The sequence below is a fragment of the Megalobrama amblycephala genome, linkage group LG3, assembly GCF_018812025.1.
Source record: "Megalobrama amblycephala isolate DHTTF-2021 linkage group LG3, ASM1881202v1, whole genome shotgun sequence".
NCBI lineage: Eukaryota > Metazoa > Chordata > Actinopteri > Cypriniformes > Xenocyprididae > Megalobrama > Megalobrama amblycephala.
Window position 1 is genome coordinate 21,794,836 of NC_063046.1, and position 15,399 is coordinate 21,810,234.

The 15,399-nt window shown below is 37.1% G+C and overlaps 1 protein-coding gene across 7 annotated transcripts in view; it reads left to right on the forward strand.

Moving 5' to 3' along the window:
* Positions 1 to 15,399, forward strand: part of chd9 (chromodomain helicase DNA binding protein 9) — an 80,479-nt gene that overhangs the window by 51,177 nt on the left and 13,903 nt on the right. For 5 of the 7 annotated variants that reach the window (XM_048184630.1, XM_048184634.1, XM_048184631.1 and 2 more), the window contains 20 exons: positions 646 to 792; positions 1,021 to 1,089; positions 1,827 to 1,882; positions 2,079 to 2,196; positions 2,385 to 2,471; positions 2,575 to 2,712; positions 3,177 to 3,298; positions 3,949 to 4,192; positions 4,706 to 4,882; positions 4,989 to 5,132; positions 5,234 to 5,489; positions 5,587 to 5,797; positions 8,356 to 8,551; positions 8,687 to 8,866; positions 9,041 to 9,226; positions 9,671 to 9,781; positions 10,290 to 10,486; positions 11,782 to 11,981; positions 12,113 to 12,272; positions 14,615 to 14,704. In XM_048184630.1, coding sequence (XP_048040587.1) covers positions 646 to 792; positions 1,021 to 1,089; positions 1,827 to 1,882; positions 2,079 to 2,196; positions 2,385 to 2,471; positions 2,575 to 2,712; positions 3,177 to 3,298; positions 3,949 to 4,192; positions 4,706 to 4,882; positions 4,989 to 5,132; positions 5,234 to 5,489; positions 5,587 to 5,797; positions 8,356 to 8,551; positions 8,687 to 8,866; positions 9,041 to 9,226; positions 9,671 to 9,781; positions 10,290 to 10,486; positions 11,782 to 11,981; positions 12,113 to 12,272; positions 14,615 to 14,704 — 3,089 coding nt within the window. Of the gene's footprint in view, positions 1 to 645; positions 793 to 1,020; positions 1,090 to 1,826; positions 1,883 to 2,078; positions 2,197 to 2,384; positions 2,472 to 2,574; positions 2,713 to 3,176; positions 3,299 to 3,948; positions 4,193 to 4,705; positions 4,883 to 4,988; positions 5,133 to 5,233; positions 5,490 to 5,586; positions 5,798 to 8,355; positions 8,552 to 8,686; positions 8,867 to 9,039; positions 9,227 to 9,670; positions 9,782 to 10,289; positions 10,487 to 11,781; positions 11,982 to 12,112; positions 12,273 to 14,614; positions 14,705 to 15,399 lie in introns of all 7 variants that reach the window. The other 2 variants (XM_048184632.1, XM_048184633.1) reach the window with 2 other exon arrangements.

Sequence of the window (15,399 nt, forward strand, 5' to 3'; positions counted from 1 at the left end):
TAATTTATTAAAGGGCCCCTGATGGCCATCTCTGATTCGCTGAGTAAAAAATTAAATTGCATGCGCAGGGGTTCTTCTCTTCTTTTGTTTACTAAAAATAAAAAATAAAAATTACAAGATCGCAAGAAGTCTCCTGGGGTACATTTATCACTAATGTCATCTTTTGTGTGTGTGCATGTGTGTATAGGGTTAGGGTTTTAAACGTTTTATTCATCAGGAATAAAAAAAAAAAAAATGTTTCAACAAAAATATTAAGCATCACAAATAATTACATAGAAAATAATGGAAATGTTTCTTGAGCAACAAATCAGCATATTTGAATGATTTCTGAAGGATCATGTGACACTGAAGACTGATGACACTGATGATAAATTCTGAAAATCACAAGAATAAATTGCATTTTAAAATATATTTAGATAGAAAAGAGTTATTTTAAATTGTAATAATATTTCACCATATTCCACAGTACTGTTTTACTGTATTTTTGGTTAAATAAATGCAGCCTTGGTGAGCTTGGTGAGTATTTCAAAAACGTGAATATCAGCAACCCCAAAAGTTTGAACGGAAATGTGTATATCACTGATCACTGAGAAAAATATCCAAACATACACTTGAAACCCCACTCACTTGTGTGTGTGTTTACAGAAGCGCCGTTCAAACCGGAAGGTCAAGAGGAAGAAGTATGAGGATGATGGCGAGGCTCGACTGTCTGATGAAGAAATGAAGGTCATCGTCAAAGCCAAGAAGAGCAATCCCAACGCTCACAAACAACCTGCAGTGCAACTGTTTGTGGTGAGAACACTGCAGTTAGCAGCACACAGACTTGTTTCTCATGCATTCTCAAGCAGTTCTCTGATCGTGAATATAATAATTTGATATGTTTAGATGGAGTAAAGACAGTGCATCCTTTCGTGTGTGTGTGTGTGTGTGTGTGGGAGAGAGAGAGTGAGAGAGAAGCTGTGTGTGTTTGAGTATATATGTATAAAGAAACTCTGATCTTCATGTTATGTTGGTTTATAGGAGAACCCAACTGAGGAAGATGCTGCTGTGGTTGATAAAATCATGGCATCTCGTGTAGTGAAAAATGAGGTAAGAGTTCCACAAACTCTCTGTTTTATTTAGTGTGTTTTTCTTTTTCATCTTTGAAACTCATGCAGTTCTTTGGGGGAAATAATGGCCCTTTTTGCACCTGGTATAAGACATGATGGTAATGTGCTTCAAATGCACCTCCTGTGAGCAGTTGTGATCAGATTTTGTCCGCGAAGGGTCTCTGGTTTTGTGACTGCATACATCACACAACATGTTGATAAAGATAAAGCATAGGAAAAGGTACAGAAATTTCAGTGCACTGTTTTTCAGAAAAATGCTAGAATTTCATCCTTGCATCAGATGTGATATTTATAGCAGAATGCTCATAGTTATTTTAGTTATGTATCTGTTTTAACTTTAATGTTTGTGCTTCACATGATCTATATATTCATTTAGAAAATACTTTTATCCCAAGCTAGTTATCTATGTCACTGAAACATGTTCTGTGAAGTCTGCATATGTATGGTGCTTTTCCAGATTTCATTAGGATACATTAAGACATCGCTTAGATGCGGGTGCGGTGTAATCACATTCTTTTTCAACTACCTTTAAATGAGCACTGACCACTTGCCATAGGATCACTTGAGATAGATATTAATGTCTGGTGTAAATAGGATCTATAGGATTTACTCCAACAGACATTTAGATGCATTTTGAATGTGATTTCAGACATATATAGATATATGCATGTTTGTGTGTGTGTGTGTGTAATATTATTTTTATTCCTCATTCAACAGGTTTCTCCTGGAGTGATGGTAGAAATTGAAGAGTATTACGTCAAATACAAAAACTAGTAAGTTAATTATGCATTGCTTTTGTCAGCATTTCCAGTTCTCTCTTTTAGCTTTCAAGCTGTAAAAGATTGTTTTTCATTTTGTTAATAGCCAGGAGAGAGCTCAGAGAGCAATTTTGTCATGTGTTGATGAACGTGCATAATTTAGCATGTGTAAGGAGCATTCAGTAATTATGTGAACGTGCGTGTGTTCTAGTTCGTATCTTCACTGTGAGTGGGCGACGGAGCAGCAGTTAGAGAAAGACAAGAGGATCCAGCAGAAAATCAAGCGCTTCAAGATCAAACAAGCACAGAAAGCACACTTCTTTGCTGATGTAAGAATGCCTGTGTTTGTTTGTAAATTCAGCAAACACTCACTAAAAAAATATTTTGTATGATGATTTGCAGGTTAAATGCCATGTCATTTGGTCATCTGACGATCATAATCACTGGGGAGACATGACCGTGTTTACACATGGGGATTTATGTGTAATTATTAATGGTGTGTATGTGTGTGTTTAAGATTGAGGAGGACCCTTTTAATCCTGACTATGTAGAAGTGGACCGAGTTCTCGAGGTCTCATACTGTGAGGACAAGGACACCGGAGAGGTAGCGATTGTTTTGTGAATTGTATGTGTGTTTATTCATGAGGGCAGGCATTTCGTGCAAGTCTCAAAGCCTTCTTTTTTTGTGTGTGTGTGTGTGCGTGTAGCCGGTGGTGTATTATCTGGTGAAATGGTGCTCATTGCCATATGAGGACAGCACATGGGAGCTGAAGGAAGATGTAGACCAGACAAAGATTGAAGAGTTCAAAAAGCTGCAGGCAGCAAAACCACACACCAACAGAGTGGTGAGACCAACTCTCCCTTGCTCTATATTATATTATATTATATTATATTATATTATATTATATTATATTATATTATATTATATTATATTATATTATATATATATATATATTATATTATATTATATATATATTATATTATATTATATTATATTATATTATACAATTTTATTTATTTATTTACCATATAATCCTCTTCCTAAATGTAATTGCCCCTGAGCACCAGAGACTTGAAACAACTCTTTAGCATGCTTGAAGCGTGCTCATTTGGATACATGCCTGATTATAACTCTTCTCTATCATTTGATGAATTACTGTAATAATTGTTCACAAACTTTCCTTTTGGGAAGCATATAATAAGCATCTTTAATTTATATAGATAGCGCCTTGTTAAAGTCTATTGTGGGTGGATAGTGCATAATTTTTGGTGCTAAAATACTGAATTTTTCATGCTGTCTCTATCTCAGGAGCGTCCTCCAGCAAGTCACTGGAAGAAGCGGGAGCAATCCCGAGAGTATTGTAATGGAAACTGTCTCAGGGATTACCAGCTGGAGGGGGTCAACTGGCTTCTATTCAACTGGTACAACAGGTAAGTGAAGCTCAGCACTGACACACACATCCTTCTTCTTTAACTTTCCTCATATATGTGTTTAAAAAACAACAAAAAAAAACTACTGAGTGGAACTACAGCATATGGTGTACTTTTCATCTGTAGAGTAGTGTTTTCATGGCTGTTCTTATGTTATATACTTGGTTTCTATGTTATGTTGCTTGTGTGTAGATTTGATAACAGAATGGCAGATAGACAAGATAGCATTATTGTGGAAGTCTAGCCTCTCATTCAGACTTCAGACAGCATTTAGACCATCAGTGGGGTAATGAATGAATTAAGTGACCCTACGTTATGGGGACAAAATGTCCCCACAAAGATGTCAATATCTGAAATCCTAACCCTTGTGGGGACATTTTTTTGGTCCTCACGGGGAAAACAGCTTATAAATCATGCTAAATGATGTTTTTTGAAAATGTAAAAATGCAAAAAAGTTTTCTGTGATGGTAGAGGGATAGAATATACAGTTTGTACAGTATAAAATCATTATGTTTGTGGAATGTCCCCATAAAACATGAAAACACAATGTGTGTGTTTGTCATAGCACAACATTTCTACTGGACCTCTATATCAAGATGCAAAAGCAAAAATGTTAAAAAATAAATAAATAAAACTCTCTCAATTTTCAGGCGTAACTGTATTTTGGCGGATGAGATGGGTCTGGGAAAGACCATCCAGTCTATCACATTTCTGGATGAGATCTATCGCACAGGGATAAAGGGGCCGTTCCTCATCATCGCCCCTCTCTCTACCATCGCCAACTGGGAGAGAGAGTTCAGAACCTGGACGCACCTCAATGTCATTGTGTACCATGGCAGTGTGGTCAGCAGACAGATGCTTCAGCAGTATGAGATGTACTTCAGAGACGCGCAGGTGAGATTTCACACACAAACACATCAAGGCCAGCTTCACATTGATCTAGACCTCTTAACTGCAATTCAAGGCTTTTGAATTGGTTACCTTCTAGTATCATGTTTTGTAAAAGAGAAGGATAGAGGAGGGGAAGCAAGCCACAACTCAATTATGGTTATTTTATTCCTTTTCAATCTAAGTTTAATTATGAATTTGGCAGATTGTATCTGAGAATGTCCATATTGTAATGCTTGATTTAAAAAAAAAAAAAAAAAACTGCAAATTTCCTGCAAAAATAACTGTATTATGATATATATATATATATATATATATATATATATATATATATATATATATATATATATACCATTTCCATGAAATAAAAATACCCATACCCTGATATATGATTTTGTTCATATCACTTACCCCTAATGACTGTATAATGGCGTACCATGCAAAACCTCAGGGAGCACAAAAACAACTTTGGAAAATGTTTGCAGGCACTGATTCTCTCTCCCTCTTTCTCTCCTACAGGGTCGTGTGATAAGAGGTGCTTACCGGTTTCAGGCAGTCATTACAACATTTGAGATGATTTTGGGAGGCTGTCCAGAACTTAATGCGATAGACTGGCGCTGTGTCATTATTGATGAAGCCCATCGACTCAAAAATAAGAACTGCAAGCTACTGGAGGGCTTCAAACTTATGAGTCTGGTACAAATGAGACGTTATTACACCTATATTTACACCTTATGACAGATGTCATCCTTCTTTTTCCCCCTTTTTTTTACTCAATACCTGTTGACTTCTTTTCCCTTAGGAACATAAGGTGTTGTTGACAGGCACTCCTCTACAAAACACGGTAGAGGAACTCTTTAGTCTGCTGCACTTCTTGGAGCCGACCCGCTTCCCTTCTGAAAACACCTTCATGCAGGAATTTGGAGACCTCAAGACTGAGGAGCAGGTGCTGAATTTGTATATACTTTATATATTACTGTGTTTGAATTAATATGTACGTTCTGTATATCTTAACTCTGCTCCATTGGTATATGTGTGCACATGTAGGTCCAGAAACTCCAGGCCATCCTGAAACCGATGATGCTTCGTCGTCTTAAAGAAGACGTGGAAAAGAAGTTGGCCCCTAAAGAGGAGACCATCATCGAAGTGGAGCTCACCAACATCCAGAAGAAATACTACCGCGCCATACTAGAGAAGAACTTCTCATTCCTTGCTAAAGGAGCTGGCCAAGCCAATGTTCCAAACCTGCTCAACACCATGATGGAACTGCGGAAATGCTGCAACCATCCCTACCTCATCAAAGGTACAACCACACAAAACCTCTTAGGATCTTGTCAAAACCAACACACCTGCATTAGGCAAGGTCCTAATAAGTCTCTCGGTCTCTCTTTTGCTTCCAGGGGCTGAGGAGAAGATCTTGGAGGACTTCAAGGAGGTGTACAGTCCCACAGCAGTAGATTTCCACCTGCAGGCTATGATTCAGTCGGCAGGTAAACTCGTTCTCATTGACAAGCTGCTCCCCAAGATGAAGGCTGGTGGACACAAAGTGCTCATCTTCTCTCAGATGGTGCGCTGCTTGGACATCCTGGAAGACTACCTCATCCAGAGAAGGTGGGAATCAAAAACAGAAAGTTTACATAATCCTAAAAGCACAAAAAAATGTTATGCTCTTTTGTTGTTCACACAGAGTTCATGGGGTTTAATACATTTCGTGATGTTCTGCTCTACTGTATTTGTTTTAGATGCTTACAGGGTATATATGCAGTTTTAACAAGTAGCTTAATCTGCTTTTTTGGCAGGAGTTCAATGCCACAGTTTGCTTACCCCAGTTTGAGTTGTGTTCACGTGTTCCTTATCTCGCTAGGCCTGTATACAGAGCTCTCTGCTGTTGAACCTCCTTGCACCACTGATATCACGTGACGGTTCTTTGCAGTGGCTAGGATTGGTTTCTTTTCTAAGGAAGAATTTAAGTCTCATTCATTTTTTTTTCTCTTGCCTCAGCTTGTCTTTGACAGGCTAGCATTGTGTACAGTGTGCCATTTGTGAATAAAGTGTTGTGTATGTTGGCTGATGCAGCTAGGATGCAGCAGGACACAGACACTCCAGGGATCTCACATCAGGCATACAGTCCCAGAGGCACAGCTCTGCCCAAAGTAGGTCAGAGAAAGCAGGAAGTAGCAGGGAAAAATAGGAGATGGTTACTGTGAATAAAAAGAGAGGAATAGATAAAAGGACATGAGTGGAAAGAATGAAAGAAAGAGTGAGTGAAAGGGCGATGAGGGATAGGAAAGAGTTTTAGGAGTGAGCTAGGGACGTGCTGCTGCAACGTTGTTATTGGATAAACATCAGAGATGCTGTCGATTTAGCTTAACTTGTGTTAAATCTGGAAATATTCGGTTAACACATTCAGTTCTTTTAGTAAAGACAAAACAATGACACTCAAATATATAGGATCGTATGAATGTGTTGATACAAATATGTATAGTAGTGTATAGGGGTGTGACGAGACGGGTATCTCACGAGACGAGACAAGATTTTTACACACTATTTTTAAGAAATCCTCAATGGTGAAATACATGACTAGAAAAAATATTCTGCAGGTGTATTTGAAATGTTTTTAACTAATCATCTTGTAATGAATGTCATTTCAGTTCTGCTTTCTGAGTATGAATTATCATATGCAGTAAAAGACAACAATACTCAAGTACTGGAAAAGGTTGTGCCACTAACTCAACTGACTGACTTCCCTTCTGTATGATTTCAGTCTCTTCAGACCTTACTGTACATGATTTATGAGCTTCTACAACTTTTGACCTCCTAACTGAACTCCTTTCCACAAACTGATCATAGAAATAAAAACAGTATAAATAAAAATGTTAACACTTTACAATAAGGTCTCATTTATTAACATTAATGTATTAAACAACATCAACAATGAGCAATCTTTGCTACAGTATTTATTAATCTTTGTTTATGTTAGTTAATAAAAATAGTCATTCATTGTTAGTTCATGATAGTTCACAGTGTATTAACTAATGTTAACAAATGAAACCTTACTGTTTGTGCTTAGTAAGATTAAGAGAAAACTGTTATTCATTTTTATGGTAACACTTTACAATAAGTGCAGCCATAATCACACTCTCTCAATATTCAAAGTCCAAATAAGACCAAATGTTTAAAATAGCTTTCATATTGAGAGATATTTGCACTCATCAGGGAGCCGCTTTCAAAATGCGAGGTATTGAAATCGCGTTTGAATGCGCTCTTGTTTACTTTCACTTTCACGATCGCGCATAACTCTGTAAATATGGAGCGGCGGCGACCGTTATCCAACTGAATTAAATGATTTTTATTTAAATACAAAGCAAAACGACAGTGGAGGCGAAATGTAAACGTAGCGGTGGCATATTCTTTCCTAATCATCCTAACCTCTCTGTCATGGCAATATCACGAGACTATTTTTCGCCTCGACGAGAAATCTCGTCACATTTTAGTATCGCGAGATCTCGTGACACGAGATCTCGTCACACCCCTAGTAGTGCTATATATATAACCGTTCAAAAGTTTGGGGTCAGTATTTATTTATTTATTTTTTTTAAATTAATATTATTATTTCAGCGATTAAACATTAAATTGATCAAAAAGGACAGTAAAGACTTTTTATAATAGAGATTTATAATGTTACAGAAGATTTCTATATCAAATAAATGCTGTTCTTTTAAACTTTTTATTCAACAAGGAATCCTGAAAAAAAATATCACGGTTTCCACAAAAATATTAAGCAGCACAATTGTTTTCAACATTTGATAATAATAAAAAATGATTCTTGAACAGCAAATTGGCATATTATACTGATTTCTGAAGGATTGTGTGACACTGAAGACTGGAGTAATGGCTGCAGAAAATTCAGCTTTGCCACCACAGGAATAAATTACATTTTAAAACATAAAACACTTATTTTAAATTGTAATAATGTTTCACAATAATACTGTTTCTACTATATTTTTGACCAAATAAATGCAGCCTTGGTTGAGGATAAGAGCCTTACTTCAAAAACATTAAACTGTTACCAACCTCAAACTTGAACGCTTTTGAACGTTTTTGCACCTACTGTGTGAAAGTGCTCAGTAATTGATCTGTAATTTATAATTTAAACCAACCTTTTTCAGATACCTCTATGAGCGGATAGACGGCCGTGTACGTGGGAACCTCCGCCAAGCAGCAATAGACCGTTTCAGTAAACCGGACTCCGATCGATTCGTCTTCCTGCTGTGTACACGAGCAGGTGGGCTCGGTATTAACCTGACAGCTGCTGACACCTGTATCATCTTTGACTCTGACTGGAACCCACAGAACGACCTGCAGGTACACACACACACACACACACACACACACACACACACACACACACACACACACACACACAATTGATGATAAAACAGCTTTGTAGATGTTTCTTTTGGCTCACCTTTCTTTTTTTTTTACTTGCTTGTTCCACAGGCTCAGGCTCGCTGCCACAGGATTGGTCAGAATAAAGCTGTTAAAGTATATCGACTAATCACACGTAACTCGTATGAGCGAGAGATGTTTGATAGAGCCAGTCTAAAGCTGGGATTGGATAAAGCAGTGCTTCAGAGCATGAGTGGACGGGACAACAGTGTAGGAGGAGGAGGAGGAGGGGTAAGTCATCAAACCTCACCCGTGTACCAAGGTTTTCTCTAGCCCTCGATCTGGTTCTCTACATAGAAATTTGCATGATGGATGGTTTAGACAGGATCTAGACAGTTTTTTTGTAAAATATAAAATAAAATATACTGTATTGGTCTCATTCTCTTTCCTTCTCCATCCTTATAGCAGATGCAACAGCAGCTCTCTAAGAAGGAAATTGAGGACCTTCTGCGTCGTGGAGCTTATGGTGCCATAATGGATGAAGAAGATGAGGGGGCTAAATTTTGTGAAGAGGACATTGACCAAATCTTGCAACGCAGAACCAAGACCATCACTATTGAATCTGAGGGTCGGGGCTCCACCTTTGCCAAGGTCAGCTTCCTTCTTTCGTCTTTTATTTCTTATATGTTTAAAAGTGTTGATCATAATGTTTTCTTACACTTTCTTTTATGAAAGCAATTTTCAGACAACATTCATGTTAAGGCTACACAAATTAAAATTAAAATGACATTTGAAAATGAAGAAATTAAGACATATAAGTAGTGTAATTTTGTTTGTTTGTACTATAAAATTAAAATTTGAATCATTCTAGAATGATAATTTTACAAAAAAAAAGTCATTCAAAGAAATCCTGTTTTTTCATATCACAGTATTTATCACAAAAAAAAATCTACATTTTATTTATTTCAATATTGTGCAGCCTTAAATCTTGTTTATGTGTGTTCATGCCGTCCATATCTGCTTCTTTTTTTTTCACCTGTAAGGGAAATATTAGAGACATTGTTTAACATAATGTTCTCATTTATTTTTGCACAGGCCAGTTTTGTAGCTTCAGGGAACAGAACAGACATATCTCTGGATGACCCCAACTTCTGGGACAAGTGGGCCAAGAAAGCAGAGATTGACATGGATACAATCAATGGCAGAGTAAGTTATACATGCCGTATGAATTTAAAGTTTCACAGTAGAGCAGAGGAACCCACATCCTCCAGGCTGATCAGGTCAAAAAGTGTGTATGTATGCAAATACTCTCTAGTGCCAGGATTACTTTGAGAACTTTAGTTTGCCTAGACATCTGCGTTAATAAAAAAAGAAAGAATCAAGTTATGGAAAGCTACTTTGAGTATCAATGGCTAATGAGAAAACCCCCAGAAATGAGGTTTTGAGAAGAGAGGCTTTGCTGTAAGAGATGACAGGAGGCTGGCTAACATGATTGGGGTTTAATGTAATGTACTTTCCGAAATAACTCAATCATTGTTTTCTGTGGGCTCTTTTGTATTTTAGTTGTAAGTGCTGTACTTGAGAAAGTGATTGAAAGCAAACATCGGTTTTAGTGAGTGCGGTTGGCGTTGTTTAAATGCTTAGCACTGCTCTCTTTAAAGGTGGATCAGTGGTTCTGTTTTCACTTGTGTCTTTTGATGTGGTTTTGCTACAGAACAGTCTGGTGATCGACACCCCTCGGGTCAGGAAACAGACCCGGCCGTTCAGCGCCACTAAGGACGAGCTGGCCGAGCTCTCTGAAGGGGAGAGCAGCGGAGACGACAAACCCAAACTACGCCGGCCACATGACCGCCTCAACAGCTATGGCCGCACAGAGTGCTTCAGGGTGGAGAAAAATCTGTTGGTGTATGGGTGAGTGATGGCTAGTGGTCTATTGATATGGGTTTTGGTGATTTGTGTATGGCTGTACAGTAACTGTATACGCCAATGTTGGGGTCTCTTTACTCTTGGGGTCAGTAAGATTTTTGACAGAAGTCTCATATACAGTGTAAACAATAATATTGTGAAATATTATTACAATATAAAACAACTGTTTTCTATTTTAATATATTTTAAAATGTCATTTTTTCCTGGCAAAGCTGAATTTTCAGCATTATTACTCAAGTGTTCAGTGTCACATGATCCTTCAGAAATCATTCCCAAATGATGATTTGGTGTTCAAGAAACTATCAATAATGTTGGAAACAGTTATGCTGCTTAATATTTTTGTGGAAACCATGATAAAAAAATATATATATAATTTATTTTCAGGATTCTATGATGAATCGAATGTTCAAAAAAACTATTTATTTAAAAATAGAAATATTTTGTAACATTTCAAATGACTTTACAGTCACTTTTTGATCAATTTAATATGTTCTTTATAAATAAGTTAAATTGTTAAAAGAAAAATCTTACACACCCCAAGTTTTTTAATGGCAGTGTACTGTATACACTGTTCCAAATTATTATGCAATTGACATATCAGTAGGATTTCAGTACAATAAACATTCAGATTTTAGTTTTTCAAAGAAAGTGTTCGTTTGTTTTATTTCTCCATATCTTTTTAGGTAACTGGTATCAATCTCAGACAGGTTTGTTAAATAGTTTGCCAGGTCTTGGGTAAATGGAAACCCTACTTAAAGAGGTTGTTCCACATTATTAAACGAGTCACAGTTCTCGTGCAATATGGGGAGGAAGAAAGATGAAAAGCATGAAATGGTGCAATGTTATGCAAAAGGCATGAAAACAACTAATCTGTGAAAATTGAATGGAGATTATCGAACTATCATAAGATTTGTGAGTAATTTACAGCACAAGAGAACTCGGTCAGATAAAGGCTTATTAAGGAAAGTTTCTGTCAAAAAAAAAAAGTTGTATTAAAAGGACAGCTATAAAAAAGCCACTGTTGAGCAGCAAACAGGTATTTGAAGCTGCTGTTGTCTCTGGAGTCTCTAGAACCTCTTCATTCAGGCTGGCAGTTATGCTTAAAGTTGCATTTCAGCCTCTAACCAAAGCTCACAAAGAGAAACGTTTACAGTGGGTGTAATACACTAAGGGTCAATACACTTTATACCAAATATGCAAATATAGGAAGTGAGACTCTTCTCAGTTTATCACACTGAAGATGGAATGATGGACCATTGAATTTGTTTATGTGGTCGTAGGTGGGGCCGCTGGAAGGACATCCTGGCTCATGGCCGCTTTAAGCGACAGCTGAGTGAGCGTGACGTAGAGTCTATATGCAGGGCGCTCCTGGCATACTGCCTCGTGCATTACCGGGGAGACGACAAAATCAAGAGCTTCATGTGGGATCTAATCGCTCCCACGGAGGATGGCAGGACCAAGGAACTTCAGAACCATTTGGGTATGAGGACTGAAGCGTTGTTATAAATTAATTTAGCTTTTGCATTTTGATCAGGTCAGAAGAATAATTCATGTCTGTTTGTAACACACGTGACGTTATTTACAGTTTTGAATGTGACTGAATGTGCGCAGGTTTATCGACTCCAGTACCGCGAGGCAGAAAGGGAAAGAAGATGAAGACTCAGTCAAGCTCGTTTGACATCCAGAAGGCAGAGTGGATCCGAAAACACAACCCAGAACACATGTTGTCTGATGATGGGTACAAGAAACACTTGAAACACCACTGCAACAAGTGAGTATTGCATAGTCTTCAGTGTCACATGATCCTTCAGAAATTATACTAATAAGCTGATTTGGTGCACAAGAAATTGAAAAAACAGCCAAATATTTTTGTGAAAAACATGATAAATATTTTTTAGGATTGATGAAAGTTCAAAAGAACAGCATTTGTTTAATTTGTTTCAATTTAATGCATCCTTGCTAAATAAAGTATTAATTTAAAAAAATATATATATTTTTTTTTTTAACAGTACTGTAAATGTGCTTCTTGTGCACGATCTGATGTAATATTCACTGCATTATGGCTCATGTTAATGGGTGTTAACATGTACAGCATGGTGCAATGACAAAGCGACCAGAAGTCATTCGTGTTCAGTGAAAGTTGCTGTTTTTGTTGACAACTGTTGTCAATGCAGTGTAGGCATATCTGATTGATCCTTTTTTGATCAGATTTTCAAAAGTTATGGCTTGTTTTGCAGCTCACCAATAACGTTAAGCTATCCAGCAACAGTAACGCTCACTTTCAACCACACAGCCACTTGTCTACATGTGAATGCCTTAATAGATGTATGTCTGCTGCTCTGGAGGAAATGTGTGATGCAATGATAAAAGGGGATCTCCCATTTTAGCTCACACTGATGGCCATGTTCACACACTGGTTTAGGGGTTTTTCACCTAGGGAGGGAGAAAAGAGAGGTTGTTTTAGGTCACGCTCTTCAGTTCTTAATGCTTAAGTTGTCAAAGTCATGACCGAAACTGCTGGTGAATCTGGCTGGCTGTGCTACTGTAAGTTCCCACTCTTTCTCCATTTGTTTGTCACAAATGCTTATAAATACATCACTAGAAAGCAGAGGATGTACATCATGTGCACTGTACATAATTTCATGCTTTAAATCAGGCAAGTGTGATTGTGCTCTGATAATTGGACTGTTCTGGACCAGGATGTGTGTGTGGAGGGTGTGTATTACTGTATGGCTGGTTTTGCATTCAGGGCTTTCTGCCATTTGGAGAAAGTTCCCCATTGTTTAGTAAGCTGTTCTGTTTAACTCACACACACACACACACACACACACACACACACACACACACACACACACACACACACACATACACACACACAAGTGATGACCTGGGACACAGCTGTCAGCTTTGCATGCATCTGCAGTTTCCCTCGGGCCTGGTATGCCACTAATGTTAGGGTGAAAGTGTGAGTTTTAGAATGAGAGAGGATGAATGATCTCTCATTTCACAGTGATCATATGGACACATATGAATAAGCTTGAATGTAAAGTTCTAAAAAGTCAAGCTGAGTGATGTAGTTGTCCACCTGAAATAAAGGTTTTTGAGCATTTACATTGCCAAAATTCACTGTCATTGTCATTCATGTTCTCAGAAAAACAGCAACTGGCATTAAAAAGGAATGCCTTCTGGTCAACGCTTTAACACTCATTAACACCAGCCATATGGCAGTGCATGTTACTTCAGATTGTACACATAAGCACATTTACACTAGTGTTAAAAAGTTTGGGGTCTGTAGGATTTTTTTTAATGTTCATGAAAGAAGTCTCTTACTCTCACCAAGGCTTGCATTTAATGAAAAATATAAAAGTAACATTGTTAAATATTATTACAATTTAAAATACCTGTTTTCTATTTTAAAATATTTTAAAATGCAGTTTATTTCGATGATAGCAAAGCTGAATTTTCAGCAGCCATTTCTATCACTATTAATTATTGATTATTAATTTTGATGAATAGAAAGTTCAAAAGAACAGAATTTATTAGAAATAGAAATCTTTTGTAAAATGACTTTACTGTCACTTTTGATCAATTTAATGCATCCATGCTGTATTAAGCTATACATTTCTTCAAAAAAAATGTATTGTATAATTTTGTATATTTATGTGTATAGAATTATATACATCATTCACTTATTTATCTGTCTCCAATATAATTAACCTCTTATTGTATAAACGCAAAAGTCTCTTAGAATTGATTGGAAAACGTAGAATTTTAACCTTAATGTTCAGATAACATTAATGTGTTCCAAATTCACTCAGTGCTACACTAACAGTTGCTGCCATGATTCCCGAGGTGTTATAGACTCCCTGTGGAAGTCTCCTGTTATAGTACATTTTAGCAAAGGAATCTCTTTATAGACAGCGCTAATATGCAGTAATACTTTGTATCAGACTGTACAGTAATGCTCAGCTGACCCATGATGGGATATGGACAGTTTTGCATTATTTTAACTGCATAAGAGAACACGCTCTGTATTTACTGGTGAACTCATTGTGGGTTTCTGTGTGCGCGCGTGCACTTTGACCTCAATCTCTCTATGTCTCTGTCTGGTAGGGTGCTGTTGAGGGTCAGAATGCTGTATTATCTGAAACAAGAGGTGATTGGAGCACAGTGCCAAAAAGTGCTGGATGGGATAGATGCCAGGTAAGCATTGCCATGGACCCTTATTACTTAACTAGTCTGGGAAATGAAAACTAGGGAGTGTGTTCTGTATTTGTAGTACCAATATTGGTAGAAGTAGCAGTACCCGTATGGGAGGGAGTAGACAAATATAAGAAATTGAATTATTAGTATTTTGATTGTTTTTTTGTTTTGTTTTTTTTACATGCTGGTAATTTGCATTTCATTTTAACCTAATAAAATGGATCCAAATTTAAAAATGTACAAGGTTTCAGAACACGTTCACGTATCATAGATCCCTTTAGATTTTAGGATTATAAATACAGTAGGTCCTCTTTGAACTACTCCAGTATTAGTCAGTTTAAGCCAGTTTGGTCAGTAAGATAAACATTAAAGCGCCATCTGCTGTTCTGTTAAGGAAACTTCAAGAATGTACTTGTGTAATATCAATACCAGCATTTAAAGAAACAGTTCACCAAAAATTCAAAGTGTCATCATTTACTCTCCTCATGTCAATTTAAACCCTTGTGGAACACAAAAGAAGTAAGTCCAGAATGCTCTTTTAACTAGTCAGGACTGGAGCTGTCGAACTGTAACAAAAGCACTGCACAGTACCATAAAGATTTTCTTTATATTTGTTCAGTATATAAGCAATATATGTCAAATGTCATTGCAGGGGAACATTTTCTGTGAATGACAGTATCAGACTTAAATTTTGG